The sequence below is a fragment of the Solenopsis invicta genome, chromosome 3 (assembly GCF_016802725.1).
Source record: "Solenopsis invicta isolate M01_SB chromosome 3, UNIL_Sinv_3.0, whole genome shotgun sequence".
In the NCBI taxonomy this organism is placed as follows: domain Eukaryota; kingdom Metazoa; phylum Arthropoda; class Insecta; order Hymenoptera; family Formicidae; genus Solenopsis; species Solenopsis invicta.
In genome coordinates, this window is record NC_052666.1 from 7,554,045 (window position 1) to 7,581,428 (window position 27,384).

Sequence of the window (27,384 nt, forward strand, 5' to 3'; positions counted from 1 at the left end):
CGTATTCCGGTCAGCTTTATTTAACTTAAAACACGACTTAGGTTCTGAAGTATACTGACTCCAAATATATTTGCTTACACCACAGAGAATACCATGCATGTATTCGTAAGCAAATGACCAAACCATGTCAATTTGTGGAATTTGAGATACTGAGATATCACCTAGTACGCCCATTTCACTATTTTTATTTAAATCACGCACAACTTGAACATTCTTTTGGTGACTGTCAGCAGTCCGTAACGGTGGATCATTTTCACGTACGGGATATCTTATTCCGTGTATTTCTGAAATGTATTCTCCGGGATGGTAGCACCAACTGCAACCATATCTTCCGTTAAATTGCACTCTATTTTGCATAATTGGACGGCAAACGGAATCAACGGAACACACTAAAGGACAAAATTTCACACGAATCTTTTCATTATTAGGACCACGAACACTAATACCGGTGTTATAAAGATGAGAAATTTGATCATTGAAATTAAAAAAATATAAGTTTAATAATTTGCTGTTCGGTTCGTGAGTACACATTAGTAACCCGGCTAAAATAACATATTTAAATCTAATCTTGGGTGGTAAACAATTTAAAATTATTTGCAGTGGCCAAAAACTTCGTTTCCCACTTTTGGTTAAAGGGGCGCCATCAGTACTATAATTGAATGTTACTATTAAATTTCAATCTTTCGGAATATTTTTATAAATTTTACTGTCATAAATGTCTGTTATAACATTGGAATTATTGGCATGACAATTAATAATAATAATAATAATAATAATGGAGACTGAGGGGGCGGTCCTCGGATCGAAGATCCGCCTACGACACGCAGACTGTTGTCCATTGTGTCACCCTCCAGTCGTTAGCCGCTTATGGGAACCCCGATTCCCTCCAGAAGAGACTTAGATCCCTCATAGGTAGCCTGCTAATCTGCCCTGGTTCGGGAAATGCCGAGCCTAGTAGTTTTGGTCTTACCCCGCGTAGACCGGACAGTCGCAAAGAATGTGGAGACTTGTCTCCTCTTCCTCCCCACAAGCCCTACACTCGGTCGTATCGGAACGGCCCAGCCTGTGCATGTGGTAATTGAGGGCTCCATGGCCAGTCAGTATTTGCACCACTAGCCTGGCGACCCTTCTGCTCAAGGACCTTATGTACCGGACTACTCCCTCACTGGGCGTTTCCCCCAGTAGAGCCCCGGCCTGTCGATACCTGGTCCTCAGCTCATTTTTCCAAAACTCGAGGTGCTCGTTCCGCAGCCAGGTCTGAAGCCTCTCCCTGCCAAGGTAGAAAGGGACCCCCAGCACCGGTCCCGGCCCGAACACCTCCATTCTTGATGCGGCCCTGGCGAGCCGATCGGCCTCTTCATTGTCTTCAATCCCCGAGTGACCGGGGACTCAAGTCACGATGACTTCTTTGTCCTTCGCCAGCTCCTCCAGTGCATTTCTGCAGTCGCGAGGTGTAGATCAGAGCTTCGAGTGCCTTGATGGCAGCTTGACTGTCCGAACATATTCTCACGCGCCCACCTGTCTCCTTCACTTCCAGGGCCAGTTGGGCACATCTCAGGATCGCCACAATCTCCGGCTGGAAAACCGTGGCGTACCCTTCAAGGAGCAGGCTTTCCGCCACCCTCCTCTGTCGGCAAACAATGCCCGCGCCGGAGCTCGTACCCGTCTTGGAGCCATCTGTGAACCAGACGACACCGTTCCAGGCCTGAACCGGTGCTCCGGGTTCAATTTCGTCCGCGGGCCCTGTGACCTGCACTTTAAAGCACCTGTCCAGGGACCGAACTGCTGGCATCATGTCCTGCCTCATTCTGAAGATGGAGTCGGTCAGCACGCCGCTGGGGAACATAGTATGCGCAGTCCCCTCCTTCCACTTCAGTTTGCAGGCTAGTCGGTGTGCAGCGATCGTCGCCGCTTCCATCACCACATGGTGAAATGGTTCGATCCCAAGCAAAATGCCCATGGCTGCCACCGGCGTGGTTCGCATCGCACCCAGGGCCACTCTTAGAATCAGAGCCCTGATGTGCTCGAGCGCCACCACCGCCGCTTTTTTCCGCGCCGTAGGCCACCACACAACTGCTGCGTAGGTGAGCCTGGGTCGAAGTATAGCAGTGTAGATCCAACAGATAATCTTGGGCTTCAGCCCCCACGTCTGGCCCACGATTCTCCTGTACGTCCAGAAGTAGGAGCACAGACCCTTACAGCGGCTTTCAAGGTGCTCCCTCCAGGACAGCTTCTTATCTAGGATCACTCCCAGATATTTCACTGACTCAGGTGGGGCTAGCCTTGTACCTTCAAAGATGGGCCCCTTTATAGTGCCCATTTTATATTTGCGAGTGAAAACAACGAGCCCCGTTTTCAGCGGATTCACTGACAAACCGGTCTCCCTGCACCACGGCTCTACTATTCCCAGTGCGTTCTGCATGAGCTCCAAGAGAGTCTTGAGAAAGGGTCCTCGCACTAGCAGAGCCACGTCGTCAGCGTAGCCCTGCACGAAGAAGCTCCTCTCACTCAGTCCCTCAAGCAGCCCATCCACCACCAGGCACCATAGCAGTGGAGAGAGTACCCCGCCCTGGGGCCACCCCCTCTCCAGTCATCCCTCGTTGTTCCCGACGAGGCTACAACTGGTCGCCCTAGCATGCCCCTGATCCACTCTACGAGTTTCTCCGGCACATCCCTGAGCAACGCTTCTTCACACACTACCTGTGCGAGGTGTTGTTAAAAGCAACCTCTATATCTAGGAAGGTGCCCACCGAATAGCCGCCCCTCTACAGTTGCCCCTCAATAAACGACACAGTCTCATGAAGAGCCGTCTCCGTGGAGTAGCCCATGCGGTACGCGTGCTGCGCGCAGTGCAAGGGACGTCGCAGGAGAAGAACGTCCCTTACATACGCGTCGACCAGTTTCTCCAGAGTCTTCAGGAGAAACGAAGTCAGACTCATCGGTCTGAAGTCTTTAGCAGAGGAGTAGCTCACTCTTCCCGCTTTTGGGATGAATACCACTCTTGCTAGTTTCCATGCGCTAGGCGTATGGCCCAGAGCCAAACATGCCCTCAAAGTCCTTGTCAGAGGTCCCACGACCAGCTCCAGCCCCTCCTGTAGAAGAGCCGGAAATACTTGATCGGGTCCCGCCGACTTAAAGGGTTTGAAGGTGTTTATCGCCCATCTCACTTTTCCGGGCTTGACAATGCTGGCCGCTAATCCCCAGTCCGCCTTGCGAGCCCTGCGCGAGCCCGCCGCATCATGGGCGAACAGTTCACCATGCTCTCTGCGAAAGCCCGGAAAACTGGCCTCCACCAGGTGCTCCAGATATCGCTTCCCGGCACCATTGTCCCATCAGGGAGACTAATGGAGTCCAGGACGGAGTCTGGGTTTCTGGCTAGGATCCTGAATAGTCTTGCGGTCTCGGGCACGCCCTCTACTGACTCGCAGAACTCTCTCCAGCTCTTTTTCTTTGCCCTTACCACGGAGTCTCTGTAGTCTTTCTGGGCCCTTCTGTGAAGTTCCCAGTCCGACTGGCGGCCCGTGCTCCTGGCCCTATTCCAGGCCCTCCGAGCCGCACTTCTGAGCTCCTGCAGCTTGGGATTCCACCAGGAGTTGCCCCTGGAGTTCTTAACCGCCCTTTCTGGGCAGTTCCTTTCGTAGCTCTCTACCAGAGCCCTCTGCAGATGATTCACGCAGAGCTCCAGTTCCTCCGCAGTCCCGTGCCTCCTTGGGAAGCCCTCGAGATGGCATTTCAAGTCCACCGATAGGAGTCCCAATCAGTCCTTCTGGGGTCCCTAAACGTCGTCACTTCACCTCTGGCCCAGGCCAGCTTGAAGTTGATTTGCCTATGGTCTGACAGTGAGGGATCGCGCGAGACCCTCCATCCGACCACGTCCCTCGATATACACCTAGAACAGACAGTAAGATCGAGAACCTCTCTCCTCACCGCCGTGCAAAATGTGGGCTCGTTACCTCTGTTGAGAATCTCCAGGTCCGTCGACGCTAGAAATTCCAACAGCCTCCTACCTCTATCGTTGATATCCGTGCTACCCCAGACCGTGTGGTGCGAGTTAGCATCGCAACCCACTATCAGGGGAAGCCGCTCACTCTGGCAGTACTCTACCAGTCTAGTCACCGGTTCCGGCGGCGGTGGGGCCCCCCTCGTCATGGGGAAAATACGCGGAGCACACCACCACCCTCCTCCTGCTTCCCAAGGCGTCGGCGACATCGAGCTCGACCGCTACTACATCTCTGGAACATAAATGCGGGATTAGTCGAGCGTCAACGCCCTTCACCGTTGTGCAGGCTCTGGGCTTTTTAGCTGTTGGAGGCTTAAATAACCTCCCGCATGCTGCCACGCCACTGATACGGCCCCGGACGAGCCAAGGCTCTTGTATCAGTGAAATGGCTGTGTGCACCGCAGCTTGTTTCCTCGACAGAATCGCCGAGGCCCCTTTGCTGTGGTGCAAGGTAATTTGAGTAAAGGTCACCCCGGGACGATCGAACTTTACGATTCGTCCATGGGGGGCTCCTTCTCGCCCTCCCTATCCCCACCTTGAGCCCCGCTCTCCTTGAAGGTGACCTGGTCGACCCCGAGGTAGGGCTTGAAGTCCAGCGCCTTCAGCTTGAAGACGCTGGACTCTGGAATCCTGAGAACCAGGTTCCAACCATCCCTGGTAGCCCCTACGTTCTCAGCCATAATCTTCCAGCTCCCGGTGCTGAGCCCAGGATTCTGCCTCTCCAACCGCTCCAGGACCGCGGCCGGTTCATCGGCAGCCCCCGGGACCCAGATCACGGCCCTGTGCTGCCTTTGAAGCACCTCCGGGCCCACCACCCTGAGCTTGGCGTTTTCCCAGGGAGAGATGTTCCCCATCTGCTGAGCGAGCCAGATTAGGGGCGCCTCATCCCTGCCTAAAACTACCGCGGCCCCTCCCCTAAGGTAGGTACAACGGAAGCATGGAATGGGTCCTTCCCGGATCCCACTGATTGCCCTGCTGACGTCCAGCTTTAGGAGAGCCAGCCGCTCAACGGTGATTTCCTCCTCGGGATAACCCTCGGGGATAATAACCCTTGTTAAAGGGTCCACCCCCTCGGCATAGGTCCCACTGCGTTGAGCCCTATGCTTCTTAGCGGGTCCTTCCCCCCGCCTCTCTCTCGGCGTTGCTACCGGGGGGGTCACGGTGCCCGAGGAGGTCCCACACTTAGACCTTTCTCGTTCCCGTTTAGCCCTCCTTTTCTCCACACCAGAGCGGTTCCTCTTGCCAAGAGGGCCCGCCTCTGGCGCGGAGTTTTCCTCTGAGACGATGGCAGTGGTGCCTCCGGAGCCCGGGCGAGCCCCATCCGCACCCACCGCCCTCTCCTGAGAGCCAGAGCCGACGGCGGTGGCGCCTTCAGAGCCCAGGTGAGCCCAGTCCGCAGCCCCCTCCGCCGCCTCCGCACTGGAGGTCCCGCGCTGCGAGCCCTCCATCTTCTCTACAACGTCTTTAAGGTACTTTAGAGTTGCCATTTTGGTCCCACGAGTACCTAGGGAAATAACGGTCTGCCCACACAGAGCCCCGGATGCGTGGGTAAAGCTACTTACTCTGGGGTGTCGCCTGATGCCCCAGAGGCATCGTTCAAGACACTGCTCCCTCAGTGCCACGCAGCCGTCGCCACGATAGCTTACAGCTTGGCTTAGGGAGCTGGTCCGCGGTCACGGCCTTCCTGACCCCACGCAGGGTTTTACACCTGGGAGACCAGTTATAACCGCCACTAACCGGGGGTACCCCAGACCCACGCAGGATTTCATCCCTGGGGGACCCGGGCCCCTCCGGCCGTTCTCCTATCCGCCACCCGGAGACGCGCCCGGTAGGTAGCTCAACCCCCGGGTGGCATGACAATTACTTTTTGATAAAATAAAATCGAATATCTCAGTTTTAGTTGCTTGATATGAAAAAAGCATTGCTAATTGATATCTTATATCAAATGACATGAAATAATTATTGGATGTCAATGAAATTACATGTTTTTCTCGACAAGAATAACACGTTACAGATTGTCTTGTAAAATTATTTCTTGAAGTCGAATACATAATTTTCATATGACACTTGTCGCAGAAATAGTGATAAATTATTTTGTCGTCTGGTGGATCAAATGCTTTACCTAAAGTATACTTGGAAATATTAATTTTTTCGAATTTTGGCCCGGCAAATAATTTTATCATGTTTATAAGCGCAGATTTTCCAACATCTGATAGCCTAAATCGAAGTGAAAATGCAATTACTAATGTTATTACGTCTCGTATAGTCAACTTAGACTCTGAAAATAACACGATATCGTTGAATGCGACCTCGTCTTCTTCACTTGTTTCCTCTTCGATATGTTCATAGTTGTCATCGTTTTTGATAGTATAATTATCCTCTTCATCATTATTTATTTCATTTTCATTGTCAATGCAATCCATGTCACTGAGATGTATCGTCGTTGTTAACTATGTCGTCATTATCTTTATTTCTTGCTGCCATTGCCATCAATGGAGAATATCGCATGGTACTATTATTCGCAATATTAGATGTACTGCAATCCTCAAGTTGTTTGGCAGTGTTGTTGCAACCGTCTTTAGTATTATGTATTTGATGGACTCCAGTATTACCTAAATCATAAAAATTATAGAATTTTCAAAACCATAATGTAGAATAAACCCTGTTAAAAATAAAGCGATTGTTACAAATAGATTTTTATTTTACATCTTTATATCTATTGAGCATAAAAAATAAAAAACAAATAAAATCGTAAAACAAATAAAATCATATTAATGCATAATGTCTTGTGTATAGATTTTATATATATATATATATATATATATATATATATATATATATATATATATATATATAGTATATATATGGCATTTACTCACCATCAGTACAATGTCGAGCTATACCAAGAGCTTCCCATATTGCTGATGTGCGTGAAGATACATTATACTTGTATGATTTTTTATAGTTTTTGTATAAACCTATTTTATACCGTTTTATCTTTTTACGATTTTCCTGGCATGTTTGTTGGATATCGTCGTCACTTGTATTTGATGTACTTTCCATTGTCTGTGATAATAAAAGATGTCTGTGGTTATAAAAGATTTAATTTAGTATTGTATATGCAGCCTGTATAACTTTTTTAGCATAACATATAACGTACAACTTATTTTTGACACTTACCTGATCTTATAAAAGTGGTGTATACAAACAATATTGCTCGTGTAATAATAATCCGATATTTCAAGTACACCGATCTTTAATCCTTAATCGTGGTTTCCTGATTTCCGCTTTCAATTGAAAGCAATAGAATAACTTTTAATAGCTCCCATACAAGCCTACAGTGTAGAATGCAATTTTAATAACCCAATCATATGGGAACCTCACTTACTTATTACATCATAAAGATTCTGATTTATATTCAAAATAACTGATCACGTAAAACTCTTCATCATAAAACGTTATGATATTAGGATCTAGAATGAGTTCACTGAAATGTAGAAAGTGTTCAATATCTTCGTATAATGTTTAAATACTTAAATATTTAACAATTCTTATCCAGTTTGAATATCTATTCAGATTACTTATCTATTATATGTATTCCAGCATTCGCAAATTGCTTATGCAACAAGAATCCCTTTACTAACTTTAACATATTATCTATGTTGGTACGAGTTTAAATACAAGAAATAATACTTTGAATATAAAAGATATACAAAAGGATCCACTCAAAAACTTTAGTAACATTTTACCAATAACGACAAAATATAATAGTGTTTCTACACTAGGTACTCTTATTTTATATAGATTAATGCCAAGATGAAAAAGATGCTCACCCTTGATTCCAAATTCCGGTGTATGAGTCTGAAATCTGGGAAATTATTTGGGATGTGTCTTATTCTCCGTTAAATTTTACATAAGGCTTAAGGATTTTTTATGACCGGATAAAATTCCGACGTATGTTTGCGGACTAGTACTATAAGATAGCCGCCGTCAAAATTAAAAATTGCCTCTTACTACGTACGGGGCCGAGAAATCTCTACTGTTCCAGTCAGCCTCGTCTTGACAAAAGCTGTTTCTTGATGTTACTTTTTCAAATACCAGTGATTGATTATAACTGCATTAGCTCAACAGCTTTACTGTACAAAACCAACGTACGTGTATGTATGTATATTGATCTTTACACTCTCTAACCTTTATTTTTACACAACAGCCATATTCAGCCATACTAGCCGCTATGCGTGCGCAGTAGCTATTTCGCTCTGCTTCTCTCTGATTCGGTGCTCGAATTGCGACTAGTTGCGACAAGCGATCGAGCATGCACGGCCTTGTACCAGCAAGCACGGCACTCGGCGATTAGCCATTTCCACACTGTTCCACACTTCCACTTCCACCATCACACACCATCACACACCGTTATTTCACTGCGTGATACTGAGCCGATGCCGGTACAGCGACAGAAGCATAACAGCGTAGACAAATTTCTGATTCTGAAGTAGAATAATCTGAAATCGTATCGTTTAATGTTAATCTCGCGATACCCGGTTGTTACAATACGAAGTGTGTTCAAAAAGTAACGGGAATTTTTAAATTTCGCGGGTTTGGAGAGTCCGACAGTCAAAATTTTTTTTTGTTTATGTTGGTATACATGCCCCTGAAGTATGCTGAAATGTTGAGCTGTATTCATTGTTTATTTGTCTGTGGCAGCCGCTAAGATTACACGTTTTTTTATGAGCTCGGCGATTTTCGTTTATGAAAAAAAATGGATCAAAGAATTTGTATCAAATTTTGCGTAAAAAATAACATAAAGTGTAACAAAGTGTGTGAAATGTTAACAAAGACCTATGGTGAGTCTGCTATGAGTAAAACAAGAGTTTACGAGTGGTATAATCGTTTCCAAGATGGCCGTGAAGACGTTGAAGATGACGAACGCCAAGGACGCCCCAGCACATCAAGAACCGATGAAAACGTCGAAAAAGTGAAAGAAATGGTTATGAACAATCGCCGAATCACAATCAGAGAAGTTGCTGAAAAAAACGCCCGAATTTATGGAAAAACAATTCATGGCTTTTGCACCACGATAATGCACCTGCTCACACTTCATTGCTTGTTCGTGAATTTTTGGCCAAAAACAATACTGTAATGATGCCCTAGCCTCCATATTCGCCAGACATGGCTCCGTGTGACTTTTTCCTATTTCCAAAAATAAAGAGAACCTTAAAGGGCCGTCGTTTTACAAGCATAGATGACATTAAAAGCGCATCGCTGAAAGAGCTAAAGGCCATCCCAAAGATCGAGTTTGAGAAGTGTTTTGGGGATTGGAAGAAGCGCTGGCATAAGTGCATAATATCTAATGGTGACTATTTTGAAGGCGACAACATTAATGTAGACGAATAAATAAATATTTTTTTTCAAAAAACGAAAATTCCCGGTATTTTTTGAACACACCTCGTACGTACATAAAGTTTCCGTTGTGAGGTTGAATTTTTTTGTAATCAAAGAAATGTATGCGTATGTGAAACTCCTTGAAGGTCCCAACAGAGGGAAAAAAATAATTATGCATACTTCAGAAATCAAAAATTTTTCAAAAAACACACATAAGAACAATATCAAATATCATGTGGAGGTGAACAGAAAATTGTGCTCAGGAATAATTATGTTATTAGAAGGTACGTAATGCATACTTATATAATATTTTGTTTCTATGATATATATGTTACGGGCAAAGTCCGTACAGCGGACAGTGTCAACATTGCCCGGACAATGTCCGGGCAGTGTCGACATTGCCCGGACAATGTCAACACTGTCCACTGTGCAGAATTTGCTCGTAACATATACACAGAGAATATTTCAAAGAATTCGCTCATAAAAAAAACACTCTATATATATTATCGATACTATAAGATAGGTTTAATAAAGAGGTATATTATTTATACATATTTTTGAAAAGAATAAAATTATTCGTTTCAAAAATATGTAGAAAAAAATAACAGACTTTTTATTAAACTCGTGACATAATATTAGTAGTATATCACAAGATACCACAAAACTTGCAACATTAGTCTTTTTTAATTACCGCAAACAAATATTAAACGTGTGATTTATTATTTTACAGACTCGAAAAATGATATTATAAAGCGACTGAAAAGTTTGAAAAGGGTGTCTAGTATTCCGGAACGCTTGATGATAACAGCATCAAGTGGTGGCACATCGTCTGATGAAATCATTGATGATTCACTGAATAGTAAGGCATCTTCGAAAAATACACAAGAAAAGAATTCCGTAAGTTAATATTTTTTTGCTCAAATTGTATAATGCACAATATTTTATTACATAAATAATAATAATCAGATTTGTTGATAATATATCTTATATACATTTATATACATCTTATACACTGACATTCATGTTTCAGGATTTGGAAAAAATATTAACAGCAAAACTGGATAAGTTGACGCAGTCTACAATGAAAGATGTCGATGAAAATGTTAATGAACAGGTATGACGTAAAATGTTTGCAATACAAATTTTAGGTACATATATTTCAAAATTTTCATCAAAATGTTGTTATAATTAACATGATGTTACTTAATTATTTCTTTTATGCTTCTTATAAGTAATTAAATTATAGTTAATGTTTTTTGTATTACAATCTTTTGGTTTATTGGTAGATTCTTTAAATGAAAGTTATTTGATTTATTCTGTATTACTTCGGACACTGTGCTTTGTATTAACTTCCAATTACGATGTTTTTATGACATCTCTTATTCTAAATTTGTAAAATTCTTTTCTTAATTATAAAATCTATTCTATATATGATAAAAACCTATTCTATAAATAATTTTTTCAATACTCTTTATTTCTTAGTAAAGAAACAAATGATATTAATGTTACAAATACAAATAAAATGTATGTACCTAAATAAGTATTTGAATAAATATGTATTAATTAATATTGTCAGCAATAACATAGAACTTTATAACTTTATAAAAAAGAAAAATTAACTTCATTTTTTGTTTTATTTTTTATTTCTGAAAAGTGTATTTCTGAAAACTCAATGTTCTTTTCATTACTTTTTGTTTTATAATTGTTTTAGTTTTTTTGATAGGCACACATTTTTGATTTCAGGAAGTCATTTTACTTTCTTGTCTTGTTTCAGTTTCATGTATTTTTTCTCTCGTCTTTTTTTTATTACTTTGTTTTTAATTGTAATTAATGTATTGACCTTAATCTGTTCAATTTTTTAAAGATTTATGATAACTTTTACATTAAAATCATACAAAATTGAGTATCAAAAATGTATAATATTTTGCTATCAATATTTCAACTATATAAATATTTTGTATAATTTGAATTGGAAATTGATTGCAGCAATCTCAGTTTATAAGTCCCAACAAGAAGAGAGAGCATATTAATGTACGACGCAAAGCTGACAGAGCAAATTGAGTGGTTCGGATTGCTGGGAATGTGAAAAGGTAATATTAAAATATTATTATACAATATATATATATACACGTAAAGCAAATATTTCTATATGAACAAATATTAATTTTTCTGATTCTGCATGCGATTTTTTAGTATTACAAGAATTTGTCGCTGTCAAAAGACGAACTGCAGAAGAGAAAAAATAAATGCTCACGACATCGACGAAAGTACGAAAGGCCAATAACACCAGAAGGTATATTTATAACGTGTTTCTCATCATTTTTCTGATCATATCTGTGACATGTAAAATATAATATAATCTTTTTACTGAAAAGGATTTTGGAATCCCGAATTTCCTGACACACAGTCGTCGGAACCAGTTGGAAAATGTATAGAACCAGTACTAGAAAAAGGTTGCAGTAATTCGAAGGTATTCTATACATTTTAAGTATATTACAAATAAATCATTGAAACTTACATTATAACAGTATTTATCGTTATAACGATAACTACAATTCATTTTTGCATGTTCAGATAAACAATAATATCTGAAATAAGCATGAAAGCAAAAATGTAGTTTTCAATATTTATAATTTATTACGAAAATTATTATTGAACATGTTTAACTGAAATATATGTTATGTAACCCTTTTAGATTTTTCAACCTGAAGAATGCTTCATATTCGATCTCAATCATTCAGAGGTTTGTTTAATTTCTGCTATTAGATCTTAGAACTAATAAATTAATAAATGTATTATAATTTTAATATGTACGTATTTGTGTAGAGCAATCAATCGGGAGGATGCAATAATGAAAAGGAGGTACGTTGTTTGGTATTTAATTCTTTGATAATTAAAGTAAATATTAAAAACTGAAATTTATTCTGTTTTATGTGACTTTTAGATTACAAATGAAGAACACGACCCATTACAAGTGAGTGATTCGAAAATATATTAAAAATTTCTTTGTGCATTATTGTGCATTATTGAATAAAAATTCATATCATATTGTACCCTGTTAGACTTCTACATGTGAAACAACCACCGATGTAATCAATGATGTAGACAACCATGATGTAGACAACCATGATGTATTAGACAACCATGATGTATTAGACAACCATGATATAGACAACCATCTTTCAGAGGTATGTAATATAAATTCAATGCTTTAATATCAATTTTCTAAGTACTTATTCTATTATGTGTGATCAGTGTACGCAAAAGATCTCAAAAGTCGCTTATACATTACAATCTTTTTGTGCAAAGATAAAAAAGTGCTGAAAAGCGTTTATTAAGATATAGAGCCAAAAAATTATTTTTTAGTATAGTTAAATTCCCGGGGGTTGAGCTACCTACCGGGCGCGTCTCCGGGTGGCGGATAGGAGAACGGCCGGAGGGGCCCGAGTCCCCCAGGGATAAAATCCTGCGCGGGATTAGGGTACCTATGGTTAGTGGCGGTTATAATTGGTCTCCCAGGTGTAAAACCCTGCGTGGGGTCAGGAAGGCCGCTACCGCGGACCAACTCCCTACGCCAAGCTGTAAGCTATCGTGGCGACGGCTGCGTGGCACTGAGGGAGCAGTGTCTTGAACGATGCCTCTGGGGAGCCAGGCGACACCCCAGAGTAAGTAGCCTTACCCACGCATCCGGGGCTCTGTGTGGGCGGTTATTTCCCTAGGTACTCGTGGGACCAAAATGGAAACTCTAAAGTACCTTAAAGACGTTGTAGAGGAGATGGAGGGATCGCAGCGCGGGACCTCCAGTGCGGAGGCGGCGGAAGGGGCTGCGGACGGGGCTCATCTGGGCTCTGAAGGCGCTAACGCAGTCAGCTCCGGCTCTCAGGCGAACGCGGTGGGTGCGGATGGGGCTCGCCCGGGCTCCGGAGGCACCACTGCCACCGTCTTAGAGAAAAACTTAGCGCCAGCGGCGGGCCCTCTTGGCAAGAGGAACCGCTCTGGTGCGGAGAAAAGGAGGTCTAAACGGGAACGAGAGAGGTCTCAGTGTGGGACCTCCACGGGCACCGCGACCCCCCCGGTAGCAACGCCGACGTAGACGGAGGGGCACGCCGGCGGCAAACGTCGGAAGGGCTCTACGGACACTCCCCCTTCGGCGGAAGGACCCGCTAAGAAACACAGGGCTCAACACATTGAGACCTATGCCGAGGCGGTGGACACTTTAACAAGGGTTATCATCCCCGAGGGTTATCCCGAGGAGGAAATCACTGTCGAGCGGCTGGCTCTCTTGAAGCTGGCCGTCAGCAGGGCAATCAGTGGGATCCGGGAAGGATCCATTCCATGCTTCCGTCGTACCTTCCTTAGGGGAAGGGCCGCGGTAGTCTTAGGCAGGGATGAGGCGTCCCTAATCTGGCTCGCTGAGCAGATGGGGAACATCTCTCACTGGGAAAACGCCAAGCTCAGGGTGGTGGGGCCGGAGGTGATTCAAAGGCAGCACAGGGCCGTGGTCTGGGTCCCGGGGGCTCCCGATGAACCGGCCGCAGTCCTGGAGCGGTTGGAGAGGCAGAATCCTGGGCTCAGCACCGGGAGCTGGAAGATTATGGCTGAAAACGTAGGGGCTACCAGGGATGGTAGGAACCTGGTTCTCAGGATTCCAGAGTCCAGCGTCCTCAAGCTGAAGGCGCTGGACTTCAAGCCCTACCTCGGGCTCGACCAGGTCACCTTCAAGGTGAGCGGGGCCCAAGGTGGGAATAGGAAGGGCGAGAAGGGGCCCCCTGTGGACGAATCATAAAGTTCGATCGTCCTGGGGTGACCTTTACTCAGATCAACTTGCAACACAGCAAAGGGGCCTCGGCGATTCTGTCAAGGAAACAAACTGCGGTGCACACAGCCATTTCACTGATACAAGAACCTTGGCTCGTCCGGGGCCGTATCAGTGGCGTGGCAGCATGCGGGAGGTTATTTAAGCCTCCAACAGCCGAAAAGCCCAGAGCCTGCGTAGCGGTGAAAAGCGCTGACGCTCGACTAATCCCGCATTTATGTTCCAGAGATGTGGTAGCGGTCGAGCTTGACGTTGCCGATTCCTTGGGAAGCAGGAGGAGGGTGGTGGTGTGCTCCGCGTATTTTCCCCACGACGAGGGGGCTCCACCGCCGCCGGAACCGGTGACCAGACTGGTAGAGTACTGCCAGAGTGAGCGGCTTCCCCTGATAGTGGATTGCGATGCTAACTCGCAACACACGGTCTGGGGGGGCACGGATACCAACGATAGAGGTAGGAGGCTGTTAGAATTTCTAGCGTCGACAGACCTGGAGATTCTCAACAGAGGTAACGAGACTACCTTTTGCACGGCGGTGAGGAGAGAGGTTCTCAATCTTACTGTCTGTTCTAGGTGTATATCGAGGAATGTGGTCGGATAGACGGTCTCGCGCGAAACTTCACTGTCACATCATAGGCAAATAACCTTCAAGCTGGCCTGGGCCAGAAGCGAGGTGACGATGTTCAGGGACCCCAGAAGGACCGATTGGGACTCCTATCGGGTGGACTTGAAATGCCATCTCGAGGGCTTCCCAAGGTGGCACGGGAACGAGGAGGAACTGGAGCTCTGCGTGAATCATCTGCAGAGGGCTCTGGTGGAGAGCTACGAACAGAACTGTCCAGAGAGGGCGGTTAAGAACTCCAGGGGCAACTCCTGGTGGAGTCCCAAGCTGCAGGAGCTCAGAAGTGCGGCTCGGAGGGCCTGGAATAGGGCCAGGAACACGGGCCGCCAGCCGGACTGGAAACTTCACAGAAGGGCCCAGAAAGACTACAGAGACTCCGTGGTAAGGGCAAAGAAAAAGAGCTGGAAAGACTTCTGCGAGTCGGTAGAGGGCGTGCCCGAGACCGCAAGACTATGCAGGATTCTAGCCAGAAACCCAGACGCCGTCCTGGACTCCATTAGTCTCCCTGATGGGACAATGGTAACCGGTGAGCGGTGTCTGGTGCACCTGCTGGAGGTCAGCATTCCGGGCTTTCGCAGGGAGCACGGTGAACTATTCGCCCATGATGCGGCGGGCTCGCGCAGGACTCGCAAGGCGGACTGGGAATTAGCGGACAGCATTGTCAAGCCCGGAAAAGAGAGATGGGCGATAAACACCTTCAAAACCTTTAAGTCGGCGGGACCAGATAAAATCTTTCCGGCTCTTCTACAGGAGGGGCTGGAGCTGATCGTGGGACCTCTGACAAGGACTTTGAGGGCATGTTTGGCTCTGGGCCATACGCCTAGTGCATGGAAACTAGGGAGAGTGGTATTCATCCCAAAAGCGGGAAGAGTGAGCTACTCCTCTGCTAAAGACTTCAGACCGATAAGTCTGACTTCGTTTCTCCTGAAGACTGTGGAGAAATTGGTCGACGCGTATGTAAGGGACGTTGTCCTCCTGCGGCGCCCCTCGCACTGCGTGCAGCACGCATACCGCATGGGCTACTCCACGGGCTCTTCATGCGACTGTGTCATTTATCGAGGGGCAACTAGAGAGGGGCGGCAATGCGGTGGGCACCTTCTTAGACATAGAGGGTGCTATCAACAACACCCCGCACAAGGTGGTGTGTGAAGAAGCGTTGCACAGGGGTGTGTCGGAGAAACTCGTGGAGTGGATCCGGGGCATGCTAGGGCTACGAGTTGTAGCTTCGTTGGGAACAACGAGGGTCAGTGGATGGGTGGAGAGGGGGTACCCCCAGGGCGGGGTACTCTCTCTACTGCTATGGTGCCTGGTGGTAGATGGGCTGCTTGAGAGGCTGAGTGTGAGGGGCTTCTTCGTGCAGGGCTACGCTGACGACGTGGCTGTGCTAGTGCGAGGCCCCTTTCTCGGGCCTCTCTTGGAGCTTATGCAGAACGCACTGAGAACAGTAGAGCGATAGTGCAGGGGGACCGGTTTGTCAGTGAATCCCCTGAAAACGGGGATCGTTGTTTTCATTCACAAATATAAAGTGGGCGCTATAAAGGTGCTCATCTTCGAAGGTACAAGGCTAGCCCCAGCGGAGTCAGTAAAATATCTGGGAGTGACCGTAGATAAGAAGCTATCCTGGAGGAAACATCTTGAAAGCTGCTGTAATATTCTGTGCTCTTACTTCTGGATGTGCAGGAGAATCGTGGGCCAGACGTGGGGGCTGAAGTCCAGGATGGTCTGTTGGATCTATACTGCAATACTTTGACCCAGGCTCACCTATGCAGCAGTTGTGTGGTGGCCTAGGGTGCGGAAGAAAGCGGCGGTGATGGCGCTCGAGCACATCAGGGCTTTGATTTTAAGAGGGGCCCTGGGTGCAATGCAAACCACGCCGGTGGCAGCCATGGGCATTTTGCTCGGGATTGAACCACTTCACCAGGTGGTGGTGGGGACGGCGGCGATCGCTGCACACCGACTTGCCTGTGAACTGAAGTGGAAGGAGGGGACTGCGCATACTAAGTTCCCCGGCAGCGTGCTGACCGACTCCATCTTCAGAATGAGGCAGGACAGGATGCCAGCAGTTCGAGTCCTGGACAGGTGCTTTAAAGTGCAGGTCACAGGGTTCGCGGACGAGATTAAACTCTGGGCATCGGTTCAGGCCTGGGACGGGGACGTCTGGTTTACAGATGGCTCCAAGACGGGCACGAGCTCCGGCGCGGGCATTGTTTGCCGACAGAGGAGGGTGGCGGAAAACCTGCCCCTGGATGGGTACGCCACAGTTTTCCAGACGGAGATCGTGGCGATCCTGAGATGTGCCCAATTGGCCCTGGAAGTGAGGGAGACAGGTGGGCGTGTGAGAATATGCTCGGACAGTCAAGCTGCTATCAAGGCACTCAAAGCTCTAATTTACATCTCGCGGCTGGTGTCGGACTGCAGAAATGCACTGGAGAAGCTGGCGAAGGACAAAGAAGTTATCGTGACCTTGACCTGGGTCCCCGGTCACTCGGGGATTGAGGGCAATGAGGAGGCCGGTCGGCTCGCCAGGGCCGCATCAAGAATGGAGGTGTTCGGGCCGGGACCGGTGCTGGGGCTCCTTTTCTGCCTTGGCAGGGAGAGCCTGGCTACGGGACGAGCACCTCAAGTTTTGGAAAAATGAGCTGAGGACCAAGTGTCGACAGGCCGGTGCTCTACTAGGGGAAACTCCCAGTGAGGGCCTAGTCGGGGACATAAGGTCCTTGAGCAGAAGGGACGCCAGGCTAATTGTGCAAATACTGACTGGCCACGGAGCCCTCAATTACCACATGCACAGGCTGGGCCGTTCTGATACGGCCGAGTGTAGGGCCGGTGGGGAGGAAGAGGAGACAAGTCTCCACATTCTCTGTGACTGTCCGGCCTATGCGGGGCTGAGACTGAAACTGCTAGGCTCGACATTTCCCGAGCCAGGGCCGATTAGCAGGCTACCTATGAGAGACCTGAGTCTCTTTTGGGCGGAATCGGGGCCCCCATAGGTGGCAAACGACTGGAGGGTGACACAATGGACTGTCTGCGTGCCGTAGGCGGATCTTCGACCAGAGGACCGGCCCCTCAGTTTTATTATTATTATTATTATTATAGTTAAATTCTATATTAAGTTTAATCAAAATGTACCCCGTGTGATGTTTCATAATTTTTGAATGCGAAGATGTAAATTCCGCAGTGGATATCAATCTGTTAGTGTTTGGTACGCGTGTCATCGTTGTCGCTCGGTTTCCATTGCGCGTCTTTGAGTTTGATTCGTTTTCATCGCATTTTTGCGATTGCCCTATTTTCATCGCTTACTCCGTTTTTCTCGTGAGTTTTCCCTTGGCAACAAGCCTCCGTTTGCGCATATTCCCATAAAGCGTCGTGCGTCTTAGACAGGTAAATATTCGGGTTTCCGATTGTCTTTTTTGATCCCGATTTCTGTGCTGTTCTCGCGCTCCGCGATCACAATTATTCATAATTCAGTCACCGATGCGTGCGGACGTATCTGTACATTTTTTCATTTAAGTTTTTCAGGCGTGTCAATATTCTTGAACCCCGTTTTCGCAAAAGCTGTAGTGTGTTCAATGTTTTTTAAATAAATTTATTAAAGAAATTAGAGAATTAGCCAGCAATTCTCGACCGCGCGTTTTCTTGTGAGTTATTTGGTGCAAAACGCGCGAACAGGGCACAAGCCCCAGATTTTGAGAGCCATTCTCGAATCGAACATTTTTATGGTCCTTCGAGCCGGATATTTCGCTCCGGATTATTCTGCACAATATCAGAACATCGGCTACAGCGGATTCCAGCGGGTCAAGGCTTCGGTTGTTAATTGCCCATCAACACGACACGATCTCCTGAGCGTCGTTTTCCGGTCAGAGGAATTCACGGCTAAACAACATCGCAGTCAAACGTACACTGCAGCAAATACAACTCTTCCGGCCGAACGCACATTCGGGGCGGCCGGCGTTTCCTGAGCGCAGCTACAGTTCAGAGCATCGGGAAACAGGCATCTGGGCGATCGGACTACGTTTCTCCAGGGAGCCCTCCCAGAAGGTGACGACGATTCTTCAGCGGCGTCTAGCGATCGGTATATCTTCACGCAGCAGCACGGGCTCTCAGCGGTCGACTTCGCAGATCGAGTAAAGAGGCACGGACATTCAGCGGTCGGCGTTGCACGCAGCCAGTAACAGGCATCCCGACAATCTGCGCATTCACCAGGAGACCGTCTCAGACGACGACGTCATCCACGGGGAGTACCTTTCGGCCCTTACATTAATTATTAATTGATAATTTAGTAAGGTAAGGGAAACTGTTGTTATTGCTGTTGCCGAGCCGTTTCTCTTTTATTTTTGCATCGCGTGCGCCCGCGTCTTTCTTTTCACTATGCCGAACGAAGATATCGCCGCGCTCAAGAAGCAGCGCTCCATCATTAAAGGTTCGTGTACACGAATTAAGACATATGTAGACTCAGTAGTCGCAATTTCTCCGTCAATAATCGCTCTACTCGAGGAACGAAAAATAAAGCTAGATCATTATTGGATGGAGTATGATAGGGTACAAACGCGAATAGAGCTCGCCGATGAATCGGAGACTGTCGATCGCGTGACATTCGAAGACCAATTTTATGCGTTATCATCTAAGGCTCGCTAATTAGTCGTAAAGGCCATGTCGGCGACGCGTACGCCGGGTCCATCCTTTCCGGTCTCGATAAGTTCTCGCGATACAGCTGAATCGGTCACGCACGTCCACCTTCCTAAATTAAATCTGCCTACATTTTCCGGGAAATACGACGAGTGGTTTCCCTTCTATGACACTTTTGTATCAGTCATACATTCCAACGTTACTCTAAATAACATTCAAAAATTTCAATATTTGAGGGCGTCTCTTACTGGTGACGCGAGTAACGTAATTAATTCTTTGGAAATTTCGGATGCGAATTATGAGGTCGCATGGACCCTCCTCAAGCATCGATACGACAAGAGAATCATTGTTCAAAATCATATAAAGGCATTAATGGAATTGCCATCTATGGCGAAGGAAAACCACTTGGAGTTAAGAAAAATTGCGGACGGTGCCGCAAAACATTTGCATGCTCTCCACGCTCTAAGACGTCCAACTTCTCATTGGGACGACCTACTCGTACACATACTTAGCTCGAAACTTGATGCGGTTACGCTCAGAGAATGGCAGTCGGCATTGATCGGCGCTGAATTGCCAACACTCCAGCAATTTTTTGATTTTACCACTCACCAATGTCAGATGCTCGAAGCTACTAACGGAATTAGCGCACCGACTTCAAAGGCATCTCAGTCAGTTTCCAAACGCCACTCCTCATGTACAGCAACTATACGTCCAAAGTGCAATTATTGCAGTGGCGAACATTTAATTTACCGCTGCAAACAATTTCTAGCTCTTCCAGTTCAGCGTAGAATCACGAAAATACGTAGCCGTAAGATTTGCGCGAATTGCTTACGATCCACGTCGCACGTAGCTAATAAATGTGCTTCGGGTAGTTGCAGGGTTTGTCAAGCCAAACACAATACTCTGCTACACTCATCCAGCTCCGCATCGGAAACATCTGAGCACAACGCAAATCCTGATGATACCAAGCCGTCCGGTTCTGCCACAGTTCTAGCGGCGCATGCATCGGGCACGGACGCACGGCTTGATCTCGATTAACAGTAGCTTTAGTATACTATCAACAGCCGTCGTTCACGCCTTCGACATAAATGGCTCACCTCATTCATGCCGAGTACTTCTGGACTGCGGATCAGAAATTAATCTTATTTCAAAACGCTTTTTAGATACTCTCGGGATTATTTCGCGTCCGTCTAACATAACCATTTCAGGGGTAAACGGAACGATTTCTACAGCCAATCAAAAGGTCAATTTGGAATTGCAATCGCGCATAAACTCATACACAGCTAGAGTGCATCGTCGCGGACAAAGTGACAGACAGAATGCCGGCACTCTCATTGAAGCGCAATAAATTCCTCATTCCCCAGAATTTAAAGCTAGCCGATCCTCACTTTGACGTGTCATCTGAAATTGACGTTCTAATAGGAAATGACTTATTCTGGGAGCTATGGTGTATTGGACAGATCAGGGCCACACGAGATCATCCCATATTATAAAAGATGCGGCTGGCCTGGATTTTAGCAGGGCGATTGCGAGGCCTCGCATTGCCTTCAAGGGTGCATTCTCTTCACGCTTCAGCAACAGATACTCAATTACATGAGCAGTTGAATCGTTTTTGGCAATTGAACGACAGTATTATTCCTTCAGATACTCGTACATCAGAAGAAAATTTTTGCAAACAGCATTTCATCAGCAATGTCACACAGACCTCGCAAAGTCGGTACATTGTCAAACTCCCCGTCAAGGAGCATCTCATCAGTAAGCTTGGAGATTCTCGAGCCGCTGCCCTCAAACGATTATTCTCTCTAGAAAGACGTTTTCGTCGCGATCCTCAATTAAAACTTCAATACTCACAATTCATTGACGAATATCTTTCGCTGGGTCACATGCGATTGATAAATGCACTGCCCGAAGAAAGATCAGTAAATTTTTATTTGCCTCATCATTGCGTATACAAGGTAACCGATCAGTCTTCAAAGTTGCGCGTTGTATTTGATGCTTCTTGCAAAACGATCAGCGGTATCTCTCTAAATGATGCTTTGATGGTGGGCCCAGTCATTCAGCAGGAGTTGGCATCCATCCTGACGCGTCTTCGTATTTTTCAATACGTAATTTCTGCCGATATTATCAAATTGTACCGGCAAATTTTGGTAGATCCTTCACAAACAAGCCTGCAGAGAATTCTTTGGCGCAGCGATCCCAATTCGGATGTCCAGACATACGAATTATCGACCTTGACATACGGTACATCATCGACATCATTCCTGGCAACCAGATGCCTCAAGAATTTGGCCGAACAACATGCTTCCATTTATCCTATTGGCTCCACTTGTGTCCAGCGTGATTTTTACGTTGACGACATGCTATCAGGGGCGGATACGATTGAGGAAGTCAGTCGTATTCGGGATGAAACAATTCAATTGTTGCGTCGAGGCTCTTTCGAGCTGAGCAAGTGGGCTTCTAATTGTCGCAAATTGCTCGAAGCAGTCGACAACAGAAATGGCGAAGTAGTCAACATAGATGATCGAAGTCATTTCTCTATTCTAGGAATTCAATGGAATCAAATCAGTGACACCTTTCATTTTTCATGCAAGCTTAATACTACTCCTGACGTTGTATCCAAGCGTGTCATTTTCATCAGAAGTTTCAAGGTTGTTTGATCCTCTCGGCCTCCTCGGCCCAGTTATTGTTACGGCAAAACTCATTTTACAAGAGCTGTGGCAGTCCGGGGTCCATTGGGATGAATCAGTACCTCAAGATATTCATTCTCGTTGGTCAAAACTTAGATCACAGTTGTTCGACATCAATCAGTTGCAAATTCCACGCTGTGTCAAGCCAAACTCAAACTCCACCGTCATTCAAGTACATAGTTTCTGCGACGCTAGTCAACGAGCTTACGGAGCTTGCGTATACATTCGCGTCGAGCTTGGACTAGGCATATATCAATCTGAACTATTATGTTCGAGATCTCGCGTTGCTCCCCTCAAGGCCGTGTCTCTGCCCAAGCTGGAATTATGCGCTGCCGTTCTGTTGGCAAGACTGATAGCCAAGGTGGAAGAGTCGTTAAGTTTCGCACGCATTCAAACAATTCTCTGGTCGGATTCCACGATCACGTTAAACTGGATAACGTCTTCCTCTAGGAAGTGGGCTGTTTTCGTTGCCAATCGAGTGGGCGAGATACAGCGATTGACCGATCCTGGAAGCTGGCGTCACATTTCTTCGTCAAATAATTCCGCTGACATTCTCTCCCGCGGCGTAAGCCCTATGGAATTAATCGCCGAATGACAATACATATCGCTAAATGGTGGCACGGTCCCGATTTCCTCCAGCTCGATGATAATCTCTGGCCGAGTAGCAGTTTCGTTCACATGGGCGAGGATATGCCGGAAAGAAGGAAGACCGTTGCGGTCGCATCCGTCATTGGTGAGTGTATCGTTAGCAAATTAACAAGCAAGTTCTCTAATCTCAATAAGATAAGCCGTATTGTGGCATATTGTTTGCGATTTCGGAGAAATCGGCGTCCGGACGAGCCTATTCGCTTGGTATCCCCAGACGAGAAATCACTCGCACTCTCTATCATGTGTCGAGCCGTACAGAAACGGACATTCGTCGATGAATATAGAGCTTTGAGCGATGGGAGCAACATTAGTATCTCAAGTAATTTACTATCGTTGTCTCCATTCATGGACGAGGCAGGTTTAATGCGGGTCGGTGACAGATTAAAGAATGCTAACATATCTTTCGACTCGTGTCATCCGATATTACTGCCGCGCAGCGACAATTTAACTAGACTTATCATAGAGCATGAGCATGTTCGCAACTTGCACGCAGGGACGCAGGCCACCATGGCGGCCGTCAGACAGCGATATTGGCCGTTGGCAATACGATCAACAACCCAAAAAATTGTTCAAAACTGTATTACGTGCTTTAAAGCCAAACCACGTCAGTCGGAAGCCGTCATGGGCTCACTCCCGGCGAGTCGAGTTACGATATCCCGGCCGTTCTCTCGCTGCGGAATCGACTACGCAGGGCCAGTGATCTTGCGAGAGGGAAAGAGAAGAAACTCGCGAAATCACAAAGCCTATATAGCGATATTTGTGTGCTTTACTACGAAGGCGGTTCACGTTGAGCTCGTAAGTGATCTCACGACCGAAGCTTTCCTTGGAGCATTCAGGCGATTTATCTCGCGAAGGGGGAGGCCGGCTCATATGTTTTCCGATAATGGAACCATCTTCGTGGGCGCACAAAACCGACTTAGTGAATTCTACAAAATTTATAACGAGCAACAAATCAGATATTAAGTAATCCCTCTATGATCAGGAAATTTCTTGGAGTTTTATACCTCCTAACACCCATCATTTCGGCGGGCTTTGGGAGGCAGCAGTTAAGTCTGCGAAGTTTCACATGGCCCGAATCATAGGCAATGCTCACTTAACATTCGAAAAGATGCAGACTTCACTCTGCGAAATCGAGGCGATTTTAAATTCACGCCCTATCACGCCTTTGAGTTCGGATCCAAACGACTTAGAATTTATCACACCGGGTCATTTTCTGGTCGGCACGCTCTAAACAGTTTTCCTTACAGCGACATAAGCAACGTTCCTGAGTACGGCCTCGTGCGCTGGCAAAGGTAGAGCAGCTTCGACAGCACTTTTGGCAGCGGTGGAGTACAGAGTACCTCCACTCCTTACAGGAACGCACTAAGTGGAGGAGTAGCAAGGGAGCGCAATTATCACCAAATCAAATGGTGCTAGTAAGACAACAAAATTTAGCACCAATGCAGTGGGTTCTGGGTCGCGTCCAGGAAACTCATCCAGGGTCGGACGGGGTGGCGAGAACAGCCACTATTAAAACTGCCAAAGGTGTTTTCGTGCGTCCGCTATCGCGGCTTGCGATATTGCCAATAGACAATTGAATTACGGCAATATCAATGTATTTTTAAACTTTTGTTCTAAATTTGATCACAATTCATTCATATTTGTCAAATAGCATATTCCCGCGCGAGAGCTAGAGTGTTACGCGCGTACTTGTCACACCTTTTTTTTTTTTGAAGTTGGTCCTTTCAAGGGGGGCGGCATTGTTCGGTACGCGCGTCATCGTTGTCGCTCGGTTTCCATTGCGCCTCTTTGAGTTTGATTCGTTTTCATCGCATTTTTGCGATTGCCCTATTTTCATCGCTTACTCCGTTTTTCTCGCGAGTTTTCCCTTGGCAACAAGCCTCCGTTTGCGCATATTCCCATAAAGCGTCGTGCGTCTTAGACAGGTGAATATTCGCGTTTTCGATTGTCTTTTTTGATCCCGATTTCTGCGCTGTTCCCGCCCTCCGCGATCACAATTATTCATAATTCAGTCACCGATGCGTGCGGACGTATTTGTACATTTTTTCATTTAAGTTTTTCAAGCGTGTCGATATTCTTGTACCCCGTTTTCGCAAAAGCTGTAGTTTGTTCAAAGTTTTTTAAATAAAGTTATTAAAGAAATTAGAGAATTAGCCAGCAATTCTCGACCGCGTTTTCTTGTGAGTTACTTGGTGCGAAACGCGCGGACAGGGCACAAGCCCCAGATTTTGAAAGCCATTCTCGAATCGAACAGTTAGAAATTTATAATTTGTATAATTGTTCTGTATATTTAATTTTTGAAAACTTAACCTAATATGACAATTTTTATTTAGATGAGTCCACATAAATCTGAACTCTTTGCGAAATCTTTGCGTCCGAAATCTTTGCATCATTTTACGAAAATCACTGCAACTAAGAAAATGTGTAATGAGTTAAAGGTACTGTGTAAAATATTTGTTAGAACAAAAAATATTTGCTTACACAGAGAGAAAAATGTATCACATTCAAATACATGTCTGGTTGCAGCTTATAACAGAGTATTTAAATAAAAAATCAAAGAGTAATCGGTATGAAAGTGGCGATTTGCAAAACAATTCATTATTTTATGGCAAACATACAACTCCATAAAAAGAATTATGATAAAGAATAATTATATAACATAACAATATAAGAATAACCAGTAGATATTTTAATTCTCGTCTGTAAATTGGATACATTTTTCTCTGCATACATTGTACTATTATTAGTAGTAGTATAATATACACTTAAAACTATACCCGTTTTTTGCAGTTAAAAGAAAAAGTATCGTTACTTCGTGAACAAAAGTCGAAATTACAATCACGGATTAAGGAATTACACGAATATAACAACAATTTAGAGGGTGAACGCAAAGAAATGAAAAAAAAGCTGGAGAAAGTAACGTCTGAGTTGACAAATGTAAGAAAGTTAAACGAACGACTGCAAACAGCATTAATCGATAAAACTAACGAATGCGAAAGGAAGAAATTGTGTATACATTACGCTTTTTTCCGTCAGTTTATAAAAAAATCCTAAATTCTTGAAGTACAATAAATACACTAATAAATGAATTACATAGCTATTCAGACAGCATAGAAAAGAAAATTTCTTAAAAATATATAAAAGACAATAAGGAATCTTTAAGTAATTTTTAATCATCTTGTTTAGATATGTTATATGTTATCTGGATAGTCGTAATTTTTAAAAATGTTATCTAGATAAAAATTAACATTTTAATTTTTACAGCAACATTGAAAACTGTATTGACTTCCAATATCAACATGCAGTACAAAAATAATTTTCCACCAATTGGGACAAGACAGTCTACTAGTGGTAATAAGTACTGCCTTTCCTATGTATTATTTTTAAAAATTATTCGTTATGATAATAAACATTCATGCACACATTACAGATTCACATTGGGCGAAACGAGTGGATGAGTGAAATCCACTATAACAGAGTGTTGAACTCGTCGAAAATTCCTCGCCAATTTGCAAGTAATATTATTCTTGCTAATTTCAACGATGAATTGCTCATGACTAGCACCGTTACAGGATACACTACTGCACGACGCGGTAAAAAAAAGAAATGCAATAAACTGGATGAAAAGAAATTGGGGGCTTATGAAGGTATAACATATGTTTCTTTGTGCAACATATAATATTAATATAAATATATAAATATATAAAGTTTGTTACTAATAATTTTTGAACAAAATCAATGGAATATTATAATAATGAGCATAAATTCATAAGTGTAATCATTTGAGAATATTATTTTAGTTTATTGTATGAATATATAATATATATTACTTTTTTATGTTTTGTTTTTAAGACCATACTACTGAGTTAAAAATATGTATTGTCATTTATATTTTTTGTTCAGATGCATACAAGCATTGGATAAACAACGTGTATAAAACCAAATTTGCCGATACTCCTGACAAAGATAATTCTATGAGAGAAATGTCGAAATTTTATTATTATGTGGGAAAAAAACTTGCTGATTTAAAGAAAATATGTGAAGATACCGATGAAGATCAATCGATTGATGAAGGAAGCGAGGACGTTGTTGATGATTCACAGATGAATGATGAAAATGCGAGGCTAAAAAATAGTGACAAGAAAAAGAAGTATAAACAGAAAAACAAGAAACAGTAAAATCACTCAAGAGACTAACGAACAAAGCGAAAAAATGCAAATATTGTTGACGAAGATGTTCGTTTTTATAATTATTCACCTGAAATGTTTTAATTTTCACAATTAAAACATTTCGGGTGAAAAACAGAAGTTTTTATTATAAAATTAAAACATTTCAGGTGAAAAACCGAAGTTTCATTTTTTATTTGGTTAAAAACGAAAATTTTATTTAGAAAATTAAACCATTTCAGATGAAAAACCAAAATATCATTTATTATTTGGTGAAAAACATAAGTTTCATTAATAAAATTAAAAAGTGAAAAACAGAAGTTTTGTTTATCTTATAATATTTTAATTTTACATATATTTTATATATATAAATATATATATATGAAATTTGTTTATTACCATGTTATTATTATTGAATCTCATATACATTCGGAGGTTTGCA

At 44.5% G+C, this 27,384-nt stretch overlaps 2 protein-coding genes and 1 pseudogene across 2 annotated transcripts; 2 read left to right on the forward strand and 1 right to left on the reverse strand.

Annotated features, from left to right (window-relative positions):
- Positions 1-562: 562 nt before the first annotated feature.
- On the reverse strand, positions 563-7,222 carry LOC113003042 (annotated as a pseudogene).
- Positions 7,223-8,421: 1,199 nt separating this feature from the next.
- Positions 8,422-25,838, forward strand: LOC120357337. Its single transcript, XM_039447503.1, has 13 exons — positions 8,422-8,551; positions 9,450-9,666; positions 10,113-10,283; positions 10,435-10,496; positions 11,434-11,472; positions 11,576-11,675; positions 11,758-11,852; positions 12,078-12,125; positions 12,209-12,244; positions 12,327-12,356; positions 12,445-12,570; positions 25,110-25,214; positions 25,567-25,838. Exons 2-13 carry the CDS (start codon positions 9,501-9,503, stop codon positions 25,828-25,830), a joined length of 1,242 nt encoding a protein of 413 aa, XP_039303437.1. The 5' UTR covers positions 8,422-8,551; positions 9,450-9,500; the 3' UTR covers positions 25,831-25,838.
- Positions 25,839-26,075: 237 nt separating this feature from the next.
- On the forward strand, positions 26,076-26,954 carry LOC113004533. Its single transcript, XM_039447504.1, has 3 exons — positions 26,076-26,150; positions 26,207-26,423; positions 26,680-26,954. Exons 1-3 carry the CDS (start codon positions 26,076-26,078, stop codon positions 26,952-26,954), a joined length of 567 nt encoding a protein of 188 aa, XP_039303438.1.
- The last annotated feature ends 430 nt before the right edge of the window (positions 26,955-27,384 follow it).

Excerpts from the sequence above, each read along its gene's own strand:
- LOC120357337 (XM_039447503.1), top strand. The coding sequence starts at position 9,501 with ATGTATGCGTATGTGAAACTCCTTGAAGGTCCCAACAGAGGGAAAAAA. Across the intron at positions 11,676-11,757 it reads AAGGCCAATAACACCAGAAG|GATTTTGGAATCCCGAATTT; the intron begins GTATATTTATAA and ends TTTACTGAAAAG. Across the intron at positions 12,357-12,444 it reads AAGAACACGACCCATTACAA|ACTTCTACATGTGAAACAAC; the intron begins GTGAGTGATTCG and ends GTACCCTGTTAG.
- LOC113004533 (XM_039447504.1), top strand. The coding sequence starts at position 26,076 with ATGCAGTACAAAAATAATTTTCCACCAATTGGGACAAGACAGTCTACT. Across the intron at positions 26,151-26,206 it reads ATAAGTACTGCCTTTCCTAT|ATTCACATTGGGCGAAACGA; the intron begins GTATTATTTTTA and ends CACACATTACAG. Across the intron at positions 26,424-26,679 it reads GAAATTGGGGGCTTATGAAG|ATGCATACAAGCATTGGATA; the intron begins GTATAACATATG and ends TTTTTTGTTCAG.